Source organism: Neofelis nebulosa, chromosome 5, assembly GCF_028018385.1.
Source record: "Neofelis nebulosa isolate mNeoNeb1 chromosome 5, mNeoNeb1.pri, whole genome shotgun sequence".
NCBI lineage: Eukaryota > Metazoa > Chordata > Mammalia > Carnivora > Felidae > Neofelis > Neofelis nebulosa.
This window is the reverse complement of record NC_080786.1, coordinates 45,784,273-45,797,999: the sequence shown is the minus strand read 5'-3', so window position 1 is coordinate 45,797,999 and position 13,727 is coordinate 45,784,273. Positions and strand designations below refer to the sequence as shown.

Here is a 13,727-nt window from a genome sequence, read left to right as displayed (position 1 = left end):
AATAAAAACAACTCAAAAAGGATGAAAAAAAGCAAATTTTAAAAGAATACAAACAGAAACAAATAATTCCACCCATATACGTAATTGTTAACATAACCACACAGAAAAAAATTTTTAATTCAAAAAACTTTGGGAGCACCTGGATGGCTCAGTCGGTTGAGTGCCCGACTTCAGCTCAGGTCACAATCTCACAGTTCACGAGTTCAAGACCCATATCGGGCTCTGTACTGAGAGCTCAGAGCCTGGAGCCTGGTTCAGATTCTGTGTCTCCCTCTCTCTCTGCCCCTCCCCTGCTCACGCTCTCTCTCTCTCAAAAACAAATAAAAACATTTTTTAAAAATTTAAAAATTAAAAAAAGGAGGGGCGCCTGGATGGCTCAGTCGGTTAAGTGTCCAACTTCGGGTCAGGTCATGATCTCGCGGTTCGTGAGTTCAAGCCCCGCGTCAGGCTCTGTGCTGACAGCTCAGAGCCTGGAGCCTGTTTCAGATTCTGTGTCTTCCTCTCTCTCTGACCCTCCCCCGCTCATGCTCTGTCTCTAAAATAAATAAACGTTAAAAAATAAATGAAAATTAAAATTAAAAAAAAGAAAAATTTTATGACAACAATGACTCTATACCCTTAATGAAAATTAATCTAAGGACAAAAAGTATTACAGGAAAATTATAAATTTTACATAGTAACTTTGTTGTTGGAATAACATTGGTATAGTCTATTCTAGAACTTTTTTATGTGTATTTTAAGACAGTAAATAAATACATTGAATTTACTGAAAGCCAGGGTTTTCACTTTGGGAGAAGAGAGAGAGAAAGATGGAACATAAAACAGGAAAAACCCTGTGATATTGCATAAGAACTGGTGGATGGATGCAAGGAAGGAAAGAAAAAGGAGAGAAGAGAAGAAACAAATCTATGTGTTGTTTCCCATTTCTGTCCACTGAAATGACCTACACATTATGATACTCTAGTAGCAATCAGCATGCCAAGCATCCAGATCTGGGCTGGGGCACAGAAAGAACATGAACCTAAAATACATTATTATATCAAAAGTGAGGAAACGCTCAAAGAATGATGGAGGTGTCAAAAGCACCCAAGAAACAGGTTAAAGGTGCTCTCCCCCCACAAAGTAAGAGACAATTTAAACACCAAAATGAGAAAAGATGACACATCAAATATTAAAGAGTCCAAGGTTCAAAGTGACACTAAAATATGGGGGGGTCAGTGCACCTGGCTGGCTCAGTGGGTGGGAAATGAACTCTTGATCTTTGTGAGTTACAGCCCCACGTTGGGTGTGGAGATTACTTTAAAAAAAAAAAAAAAAAGAAAAGAAAAAAAGAAAGAAAAATGGAAGTGTTTGGGGCTCCGGGCTGGCTCAGTCGGTAGTGCAGGCTCACTCTTAATCTCACGTTGGTGAGTTGAAGCCCCACGTTGGGTGTGGAACCTACTTAAAAAAATAAAATAAAACAATAAAAAATAAGGGGCAGGGTGCCTGGGTGGCTCAGTCGGTTGAGTGTCCGACTTAAGCTCGGGTCGTGATCTCACGGCTCGTGATCTCACGGCTCATGAATTCGAGCCCCCACAGCTCTGTCAGCACAGAGTCTGCGTCAGATCCTCTGTCCCCTTCTCTGTCTCCCTCAAAAATAAACAAACATTAGAATAATAGTAATAATAAATAAAAATAAATTCTAAAATGAGATGTCCATTTACACAAGAATGGCAATAAATGTATGAGAAAAGACAATTGGAAAACCTGCATTTTGCAACTGCCAGCAAAATGAATCTTTCAGCAAGCATCATGAACTGATGATAAAATCATACGATGAAATTTTATTGAAGAACAGCATATTCACTTGGTCGCAAACTATCACCCGAAAGAGTCTACAACAAGGAAAAGATAACTACTTTTACAATATAAAGAGAAGACACCACCTTTGGTGCTCAAACTCAGTATAACCAGTAATGGGCAAACGGGCATTGTATGGCTTCTGATATACAATATAGTCTTCTTACCAAAAATATTTAACCTGAAACTTATCCTGAAAAACAATCAGACAAATCTAGAATATAGGACTAGAATATAAGACAAATGTATCTTTTTTTAATGTTTTATTTATTTTTGAGAGAGTGCAAGTGGGGGAGGTGCCGAGAGAGGGGGCAGAGGGTCTGAAGTGGGCTCTGTGCTGAGACCAGCAAGCCCAATGCAGGGCTCAAACTCATAAAGTGAGATCGTGACCTGAGCTGAAGTCAGATGCTCAACCCACTGAGCCACCCAGGTGCCCCTGGACGGCACTCTTCTAAAATGGCAACTCTGAAAGCCCCCAAAAAACCACCACCATGAGAAAAGGTGGAGAGCAATCCTGTACCAGGTTACAACAGACTGAAAGGACAGGACAACCAAATGCGATGCACGATTCCTGACTGGGTCCTACGGCAGGACAGTATGCAAGATATCCTGGGGAATCCTGAATATGGATTGTGGTTTAAATAACACTAATTAATCAACATTAACTATCAAGAGTGTCACACACACTTTTTCAGAAGGTTTAGGAAATAGACAATTTGCATTACCTTTGATGGGTTAATGACAATATTTCTGGCTGAGCCATGTTCATCTCCAGTAAAGGCTGGCTGATTGTTGAAGCCTTGTTTCACATTCACAGCAGTAAGTTCATCCTGGTCAAGAAAAAGTATCAATTAATCAGAAGGACATAAAAACTCCAACTTAACCCGATACACTGCAGCCTAATGACCGACTACACTATACTCTGGAAAAGAGAACTGTTGAACACACATCAAAGAGAGAGCAGAAATTCAAAGTTTAAAACCAGTACACAAACATACAGAGAATGATGAAGTAAATGTGGCAAAATATTAACAACTGTTAACTTTAGGTAGAGGGTACATGGGTGTTCATGACACTCATCTCTTAATTATTCTGTAAGTTTAAAATGTTTTAACTAACAAGTTAGGAAAAGAAAAAAATGAGCAAAAACCCTCCCCACATGCAGAAACATAAAATCCCAGAATCTGTATACTGGAATTGTTTCTAGAGACCCTATAGTTGGGCTCTCCCTTCCCTGCCAGCCCCTATACACATCTCTATTTTATGTTCAAGAAAAATGGCTCACTCCACTTACCTAAGACCCCATAGCAAGTTAAAGACAGAAATGAAGGGTTCATAGGCACAAGCTTTATAATAAACACAACACCATGACCAGCAACATGTGAAGAAGCTTAGGGCTTGCAAAATTCTTCCGTACATGTTGGCTCACTTGATGATGTTTACCAATTCTAAGGTAAACGGTAAGTAGGGATCTTCATGCCCATTTATAAACAAGAAGAATGAGGCTCCCTAAGCTAGCAAAGTAACTGGACAGAGCCAGCACTGAAATGCTGTCTCCTCAACCCAAGGCTAGGAAGAGAAATCTCCACGACCCCATGCCACCAAAGTACTAATGCCATATGAAAATGTGGTCTAAAAATATGTAGCTACAACTCATACTCTCCTTAAAAACATCTCCTACTGGATATAGGAAAAATATTCTTCCCAAGGTCACATCAGAAATAGCCCAAGGCGGGGCACCTGGGTGGCGCAGTCGGTTAAGCGTCCAACTTCAGCCAGGTCACGATCTCGCGGTCCGTGAGTTCGAGCCCCGCGTCGGGCTCTGGGCTGATGGCTCAGAGCCTGGAGCCTGCTTCCGATTCTGTGTCTCCCTCTCTCTCTGCCCCTCCCCTGTTCATGCTCTGTCTCTCTCTGTCCCAAAAATAAATTAAAAACGTTGAAAAAAAAAATTAAAAAAAAAAAAAAAAGAAATAGCCCAAGGCTTTAAAAAAAAAAAAAAAAAGAGAGAGAGAGAAGGAGGAGAAGAATACAACCACCACCTTATCCAGCCCAAATCATTGAGCTATGGAACTAAATCAGAGTTCCTAAAATACAGACTTGAAAGAGTAAAGGGGAAAAGTTGAGTAAATGAAGCTACCTTCTCTTCCCCTCACTCTAAACGAAGAAAAGTTCTTAGTTAACTGTTAGGGTAATGCTAGCCATAGCACAAAAATGAGAACATATACTTAACATATACTCCGTAATTGCTGCAAGTAGAAAATGAAAAAAAAAAAAAAAAAAAAAAAAAAAAAAAAAAACAACTGATCAAAGTCACTGCTGTGATGAAGCAGAAAGCCTTAGGACAAAATAGTTTATGACATATAAGCACCTGAAAGGTCAGCCTGGCTGAGAGCCGAGGTCCCCTGGAGACATGCCATGGAACTTTACTTAATTGTGTATATACTCTACCTAACATCTTGGCAAGCCACTGTTTTGGCAAGCTTTCAAAAGACCCCACTACAGGAAGTTTAGCTCTATGATAATCAAGTCTCCTCCAAGCACGAAGGTCACTGAAATCGTGACCTGCACAGAAAATGAGTTGCATACACCTATCAACACTGAGTCTCAAACTGCTCCCACTTTTTCAAACTAATTATTTGAAAATCTAGGGCAAAACTACATGATGCATATTATAAGTCAGAAAGGCGTCAGTCAACTTAAAGCAAGTGCGCTAACAAAATTTCTATAGTCTCAGAGTCTAAGTAAGAAGGGGGACAAATGGGATCAGAAAGGAAATGGGATGAGAAAAATGAATTTTTATCTTTGATTTACCATCAGAGTATTACAAGAAACATTAATTGAGTAACAGCATATGTTTTTACTAGAAACACATCTGGCTTAATCAAGAAGAAATGTGTGAGGCTTTCAGGACCAGTTAGTTCCATTTAAGGCTGCTTCGCATTCTATTCTAAAGGTACACAGACTCAGCTGCTCACCGTACTTGACTGCTAACTGCTAGCCTGGAGAGATAGGTTCTGCAAACATACGCATGCGTGCACACGTACACACTCCTCAGAAGAAAAAGAACATGGAACTGTGGTTACTTGTTGGTCAACCACATCAGACTTTCCTCACAGTAAGATCCACACAGGTACTGCTGGAAGCCTTGAGTTCTGAGAACATTTTATCTTGTATTCTAAGTGGCACAAAAACACATCCAGAACCTTCATCACTACCAATGCCCTCTCCGAGTCAGGGCCCCCATTAATCTCATGCTTGGACATACCAATGGCTCCTAACTGGTCTCCTTGCTTCTACGACTGCCCCCGGAAGCCTTTTTCAACACAGCAGCCACAGGGAGCTTTTTAAAACTTCAGGAAGACTATGTTACTCCTGCTCAAAAGCTGCATTAACTCCCCAAGTCTGGGTATAAGCAAAGACCCTACGATGTCCCACAAGTCCCTAATGCTATTCCCTTTCTGACCTCATTCCTCACCACACTTGCCTTAGCTGACTCGAGTCCAACCACACTGGTCTTCTTGCAGCTCTTCAAGCAGACCTGCTGGATGGCCTCTAGCCTCAGGGCCACTGTGCTGTCTGTTCCCTCAGCCTGCATGGCTTTCCCTGGTATCCACACGGTCAACTCTATAACCACCTATGGCTTTGCTCAAATTTTTATATTCTCAACAAGGAATCGGATGACCCTATTTAAAATTGGAACTGCTCACCCTGTCCTCTTCATCCCCAGCATTCCTAATAGGCCAACAATCCATAGCACTCACCACTTAAAATGTCCTGTAATTTACTTACAGTGTGTACTGTCTGTCTCCCCCACCACCAGGAAGGTCCCTGAGACCAAGGGTCTTTATTTTGTTCACAGAGGCATGTCAAGCACATAGAGCAGTGCCTGGCACAGAGAGCATACATAGGAATTCAATAAATATTTGTTGAAACATTAAGTGAGGGGCACCTGGCTGACTCAGCCAGTAGACTGACTTTTTATCTCAGGGTCATTAGTTCAAGCCCCATGCTGGGCATGGAGCCTACTTCAAAGAAGAAAAAGAAAAGGAAAGGGGCCTCTGGGTGGCTCAGCTGGTTGAGCGACTTCTGAACTCCACTCAGATCATGATCTCGTGGGTTTATGGGCTCGAGCCCTGCATCAGGCTCCTCATGCTGACAGCGGGGATCTGCGCGGAATTCTTTCTCTCTTCTTCTCTCTCTGCCCCTCCTGCATGTGCTCCCTCTCTCTCAAAATAAACAAACTTTAAAAAAGGAATCAATTCTGAGGGTACATGTCTCTTAAAAAAAAAAAAAAAAAGAAAGAATAAATGAATGACAACCTGATTTGAACAATTAACTTAATGAGTATATTCTGAATCACTATTCTTTCACTTTGGGGCCCATAATTCTATTTGTATTTATGATAGATCTACCTTATCACCCAGAGCAGTGGCTCTCACCCATCAAACTCAATGCACCATCCCGAAAAAGAATTATTTTATAACACCTTTTTCTGAATCTGAAACGAAATTCATAAACAATAACTATCCGGTACCAGTATATATATTTTTTAACAAATCAATATAATGCCCTCATTCTAAAAAGAATTTTTAAGTAAGTTATGATAACATAGGTATTTGAATATGCACAGGTATACAACACAAGACCTTCACTACTCAAAGCAAGGCCCACTGGCCAGAAGCCAGCAGCAGTGCCATCAGCTAGGGCTTGTTAGAAATGCAAAATCTCGGGGGGCGCCTGGGTGGCGCAGTCGGTTAAGCGTCCGACTTCAGCCAGGTCACGATCTCGCGGTCCGTGAGTTCGAGCCCCGCGTCAGGCTCTGGGCTGATGGCTCGGAGCCTGGAGCCTGTTTCCGATTCTGTGTCTCCCTCTCTCTCTGCCCCTCCCCCGTTCATGCTATGTCTCTCTCTGTCCCAAAAATAAATAAAAAACGTTGAAAAAAAAAAAAAATTAATAAAAAAGAAATGCAAAATCTCGGGGTGCCTGGGTGGCTCAGTCGGTTAAGCATCCAACTCTTGGTTTAGGCTCAGGTTTTGATCTCAGTTTGTGGGTTCGAGCCCCACATCAGGCTCCTCTCCGACAGCTCTGACAGCTTGGAGCCCGATTGGGCCTCCCTCTCTCTCCCTGCCCCTCTCTGTATGCAGACGTACACTCTCTCTCAAAATACACAAAAAAATAAAAATAAATAAATAAACATGAAATCTCTATCACAATGCAAATGCAAATCCCCCATCACAATCTGTATTGCAACAAATTCCCAGGTAATTCATGGGCACCTTAAACTTTGAGAAATGAGGCCCTAGGAGTCATGAATAAATTGTTGTATTTGTTCCTATACCTAGAATCCCTACAATGCAGTAAATACAAATGCAGACATCTTCTATTGTCATTTCAAATGGTCAGGAACAGCATGATACAACTTTTCAGAAAAAGTGGAAAACTCTTGGTAAAGTTTCAAACTAATAAAACAGAATTCCCAAATTTATTAAAATGCAATGTTATATTCCTCAGAAACTCAGGGTATATTAAATGTATATTAAAATCATGCAAGAAAAAAAAAATACTTTGAGATCATATGTAAACAGAGTCCCACCTGGAATAGAGAGGGGGGAAAAAACAAGATTTAGATGGTCCAGTAGCACATCTGACAGCCCAGTGGGATGCAACTGTCCCTTAAGCCTCACTGTCCACATTAAGGATATCTAGCACACCTGGCCCTGCCCACTAAATGGTCATAGCTCTCCAACGGTAGCAGCAACCAACACTGCCCCCACCGGGTTCCACAACCCTTCCATTGGGGACCAAAGACAGAGAAGAGCTGACTTTACCCTTTAGAGGCCTGCTTCCGAAAAGAGGACTTGGAGGCTCTAGGTTTAGGAAACACTGAGCTTCACATTGTCAAGAGTCAGTAAGACCCAGCCCCTGCTGCGACATCACAAGGGGCTGTCCTCTTCCAGCTCTCTACGCACCTTCCTAGCGCTGGGAGATGTGGCTGCAGGTGGAGATGATGCTATGGGAGGAAGGCTAAATGGAAATACATACAAGAGAGCAGTAGGTGAGAGCCCAGAGTCTGCGATCGCACTGTCCAAATTTGAACCTCCAGCTCCTGTAAGAGTGGCTCTAAGCAACCTTGCAACTGTTCCTGTCCCTCAGTTTCCTCAACTGTAAGAGAGAGATAATAATAGTTTCCACTCTTATCTCCACATCCCAGTTGAAGGCAATAAAGCAGAGAGGTTAACTAGCCCAAGATCATACAGTGGTAAACAACTCCAAAGAATCCATGGTTTCTGACCACCATACTATATGAAATGGTCAGCAATTAGTATTACTGCTGTTTTTGTCCTATTTCTGGTTCAGGAAAGTGGTAACCTAAAGCTCCAGGAAGCACTCACGTGTACAAAATGTCTATTTAGGAAGCTAAAAAGACCTGGCCTTAAGAGGTGGTTCTGAAATATCTGCGTACACCAGAATACCACGGGTTTTAACACAGCTTCCTGGGCCCCATCCCCAGAATTTCCAAATCAGTAGGCCTGGGGTGGGGCCTGAAAATCTGAATTTCTAACAACATATGAATGAAGTATGCAAATCCAGGGACCACACATAAAGAGAACCACTGACATAAAGATTTGGAGTTTGTGGCTTCTAGAAAACCAGGGCTCCCATGCCCAGCATCAGTGCTGCAGTCACCATCAGGAGGAGAAAACTATACATCCAAAAAAGGCTGGTCCGAATTCTCTACCACATCTCCCTTGCCCTACTACAAAGGTGCAAATACAAAGCAATACACACACACACACACACACACACACGTATATGTATAGGTATATGTGTATGTATATAAAGAAACTAGTGTATAAAGCTTTCTCTTTCACTCTTTCGCTTCTCATAGACCCAAAACAAATAAAAACACCAAGGCCACCGTATACTCAATTACATCAGGATGCAAACAGCCAAAACAGAAGCTGTGTTTAAGGTTTACTGACAGAAAACCTTAGGTCCCCTAAGGGAAAGGGAGTAAAAGCCCAAAGCATCACAACCAAAATATGCATGCTGGTAGTTTATTTCCTAAAGTTTCTGAAAAGCGTGAAAGTCAATGACAAGAATTTAAACAATGAGTTAAAAGTCAATTTCAAATTCTAGAGTGTTTATTATTGTTTAGCCAGTATTTCTCAAACTCTGCTCATGCACCAACACACCTCTTTCAAAGAAAAAATATTCTCTCTGACCTGAGAATGTCTGCAGACCCCAAATGGGGAAAATGGGTTAGGACACGGATACTTAATGGCATTAGGCAGCAAGAAGAGACACAGAACAAGAAGTAATGTGTGTTACATGAACTCAAACAACAAACTTCTATGACGCTTTGCTCTGAAGGCCTTTGCCAAATCTAATCAGAAAAAAGTAGAAGGGAGAGAGTCCAGATTTTGGAAAGCATGCCTCTACAATCCCCATGCCAGAAGCTGTATGGGACACAAATAGCTTCCTCTTGCACTAGCCTTGAACCTCTTCAAAGATTTTTCTAAATAAGAAGGTAGCCACCAAAATTCTAACAATGGTTCTTACTGAGATTTAAACTTCTTCTGCCACACCTCGTCAATGATTTATAATAGAAGCATCAGCTGCTACTTTGCCTATGTGCAAGGTGAGACAACTAAAACCCCAAAACCTTAGGGGCACACCCAACCATTAATCAGGGTCTCATTCTTATGCCTACATTCTGGGTACTGGATCAGCAGAGCTCTTTTCCAGTAAAAGGACTCCTTATTAAAAGGTTGAAAAATTTCACATTGTATAACACGGGGAATAAAAGAAAAAAAAAAAGTACTTGTAGTTAACCATTGGGGAGAGGGGGACAACTATGCATTCAGAGAGTTTTTTAAATGTATTTATTTATTTATTTATTTATTATCAACAGCATCAAGGGCAAAATATTGCATATGCAGACCAATGTTTATATGTGAGACCTCATATTTACTCAGCCAAGAGACGATGCTGGCTGAGAATATAAATTCACAGGCCTCACCTGGTGGCCTAGGGCAGCACTGCATCAGACCAAGGTACATATGAATTTCAACAGGCTCAACACAGAACCGGTCCAAACATAGCCTCAACATGGAGAAAGGCAGACTCTCAACCTCTTGTCCTGGGTTTCTACTAAAATAATAAGCCTTAAAGCAATTTCAGGGAGACAGGCACCCAGAAACAAACAGAAACAAAATCCTAGAAATTGTCCCACATTCATATGGAAGACCAGGATTCACTCTGTACCTTTGCATTCTATACTGACACACAAACCAGATCTTCAAGGCCTTGAGTGAACTCTAAACGCACCCATAAATTTCACACATTTACCTTGAACTTCATAGAATAATCTTATTTTTTGGATCACTTTCAGAGAATCTTTTAATTTCAATAAAATGCTTCATTGGGAAAGTGAAAATATTTTGATACTAGTTTGTAACCTGGTTAAGCTCTTTCTCAAGAAAAAAACAATAAAGGTCAATTTTCAATGGTCATTTCACAGGCAGAAAATAAATGCAAACAAACACATACACAGATGCACACATACACACAAGCACACACATACTTAACCTCCTCCAGACTTCTCCTCTAACCCACAGAACATGTGCACACATGCCCTGTTTAGTCATCTACTCGTGTTGAACACACTAACTCAATGACTGTTCAATGAACTGGGCAGAAAAGTCCACCCGGAATAATACCACAGAAGTAGAAAAAAGTCCCTCTACACGCTAGTCAGGCAGACTGTGTTCGCTATGATCTTACCCAAACAAACAAAATCTTAAAACACAGCTTTCTAACTATTTTTCCTAGCCTTGTACAACTCTCCTGAAAAAAGCATTCTCTCAGACCCCTGAGGATGTCTGGGCACCCCATTTTGAGAAACAAGGCTGTTATAATATCCAGCATGGGTGTACTTAATGGTCTTGGGGTAACACCTAGAGTTAGCAGGTATAAATGGCCCAAAAGAAAAGGGATTGATCTTCTTATCCTCATGCCTCATTCCTAACCAATTCTACTCAGAATTCTCTCAAAACATGTCTCACATTCACTCCTTCCTTTAAAATACTACAGTTCCCTCTCTAAACTGTGGCTGCTATCACAGTGGGTCCTGGCCACTGCTTCTCACGTATTTCCCTTCCTGTCTAGACTTTTACCTGAATCCATCCTGCCCACTGGCCTCCTGATGAACCTTCCCGAAACAAGTTTTCTTATTGCCCTCCACTATGCAAAAGCCTCCAAAGGCTCTCTACTTTTTTTTTCTTCTGTTCCCCAGAAGGGGCTAAAGAATAAAAGCATGTAACACGAGATTCTACAAACCCACAGTAGCATCCATGGGGCTTCTCTCCACTGAACTCGGGCCCCAAATCAAAACACAATTACCTTACACAGGCATTAAATGCCATAAACAATCAAGTTCCACTTCTCAGTCCCACTTCCATCCTGAGCATCAAAATCACAGGGATTTGAGTTTGAATGCAGAGCCCTTACCTGTGATTGGGAACGAGGTAAGCGACCTCTCTATACCTTAGTTGCTTTGTTTGAAATGCGGCAAGAATAACTCACAGGGTTGAGGTTACATAAGATAAAACGTACAAAGAGTTTAGCACAGTGCCTGGCCCATATTAAGTGCTCTATAAATGGTGGCTACTGTTAGAAAAACTTACAGCTATATTTTATTTTTATATTTTAAGTCATTTAATCTACTTGACTATTATATTCCTTCCCACATACGTCATCTTTTCAGCCTCTAAGCCTTACATAATGCCATTCCCATCCCCTGGAGTACATTATCATGAAATCTTCTGCCTTCTTCAAACCACAACTCAGGGCTCCCCTTCACTCAATCAACAAATAAATTAGTATACAGCACTGAGCTAAGTACTGGGGGTCCCAAAGTGAGCAAATTACAAGTGATAAATGCCCCAAGGAGAAGCATTACCTGCTCAGGACACACATTATAGCAGCTTCACAGTCTGAGAAGTCAGGCAAGAATTCCCTGAAGTGGCCTTTGAGCTGAGTTCTCCTGAGAAGTAGGAGTTAACTAAGAGGAGGACTTTATAATGGTAAGGTTGACATTTTGCATAAAGTGATACAATATTAGCTCTAAGACTGAAAAGTTAGGGATGTATATTGTACTTCCTAAAGAAATCACATGCACACACCAAAAAAACAAAAACAAAAACAAAAACAACACAGTGTAAGGTGGTATAACTAAAATATCAATAGGTAAATTAGAAGAAACTGTTTAATAATCCAAAAGACAGCAGGAGACACAGAAAAAAACAAATAGTAAAATGTGATATCTAAATCCAACCATATCAAGTTTTATTAAATAATTAAATGTTAATAGACTACGATTCCAGTTAAAGGAGAGATATTGTCAGAATGGATAAAAAAGCAAAATCCTATGGAAACAGCCAAGTATCCATCAACTGATAGGTGGATACAGTGGCAATTATATAGATATGTGTGTGTGCACACGTACACATGTGTATAATGGAATATTACTCAGCCATAAAAAAGAATGAAATCTTGCCATTTGCAACAACATGGATGGGAGCTAGAGTATTATCCTAAGTGAAATTGGTCAGAGAAAGACAAATACATGATTTTACTAATGTGGAATCAAAGTAACAAATGAGCAAAGGGGGATAAAAAAGGAGAGGCAAACCAAGAAAGACTCGTAACTATAGAGAGCAAACTGATGGTTACCAGAAGCGAGGTGGATGGGAAGACAGGTTAAATAGCTGATGGGGATTAAGGAGTGCATTTGTATCTAAGTGTTGAATCACTCTGAGTTTTTGGTTGTGAGTTCAAGCTCCACATTGGGCATAGAATTTACATCATCATCATCATCATCATCATTTTTAAATAAATAAATTGTAAAAGGTAAATTGACAGTAAATGGATAGGAAAGATATCAACAGTGCAAACAACAAGCCTAAGAGTGCTGGAGTAGCTATATTAATATTGGACAAAGTAGACTTCAGTGCTCCTGGGTGGCTCAGTGGGTTGAGTGTCCGACTCTTGATTTTGGCTCAGGTCATGATTTCAAGGTTCCTGAGATCAAGCCCCACGTAATGCTGTGCACTGACAGGGCCAAGGAGGCTTGGGATTCTCTGCTCTCTCTCTGCTTGCTCACAAGAGTGGAGTCTCTTTCAAAATAAACAAACATTTAAAAAAAAAAAAAAGACTTCAGGGGGCGCCTGGATGGCTTAGTCGGTTGAGCGTCCGACTTCGGCTCAGGTCATGATCTCACAGCTCGTGGGTTCGAGCCCCGTGTCGGGCTCTGTGCTGATGGCTTGGAGCCTGGAGCCTGCTTTGGACTCTGTGTCTCCTCTCTCTCTGCCCCTCCCCCATATGTGCTCTATCAAAATTGAATAAATGTAAAAAATAAATAAATAAAATAAATAAATAAATGACTTCAAGATAAAGAGCGTTATCAAAGATAAAGGAGGACAACTCACAATGATAAAAGGGTCAATTTATCAGGAAGGCAAAGCAATCTCGAGCATACAGGTACCTAAAAAGAGGGACAGGAAGAGCATATATAAATAGACTGCAGGGTTGAGAAAATCAGAGAAAGAAGGCTATCATAGCAGGAGCAGAAGGGACTCGGGTGTGACCTGAGGCTAAGCAATGGGTGAGGACAGACTACACAGGATATTATGAACCAAGTGAAGACCTTCTATCTTTATCACAAGAATAGTAAAGGGTTTTATGTAGAGAGGTAAAGTCATACAACTTGAATAAATCTACAGTGTGGTCAAGTGACTGGAGTTGGGTCAGATTAAATGGGAGGCTGCAGCAAGGGGATGGGAACTAGTCAGCAGGCTCTCCTAAGAGTTGGGACTTCAGGAGCG

The 13,727-nt window shown here is 41.1% G+C and overlaps 1 protein-coding gene across 4 annotated transcripts in view; it reads right to left on the bottom strand.

The window, feature by feature from the left end:
- Positions 1 to 13,727, bottom strand: part of MED12L (mediator complex subunit 12L) — a 332,574-nt gene that overhangs the window by 301,695 nt on the left and 17,152 nt on the right. For all 4 annotated transcript variants that reach the window (XM_058730222.1, XM_058730221.1, XM_058730223.1 and 1 more), the window contains exon 2: positions 2,565 to 2,669. In XM_058730222.1, coding sequence (XP_058586205.1) covers positions 2,565 to 2,669 — 105 coding nt within the window. The remainder of the gene's footprint in view (positions 1 to 2,564; positions 2,670 to 13,727) is intronic.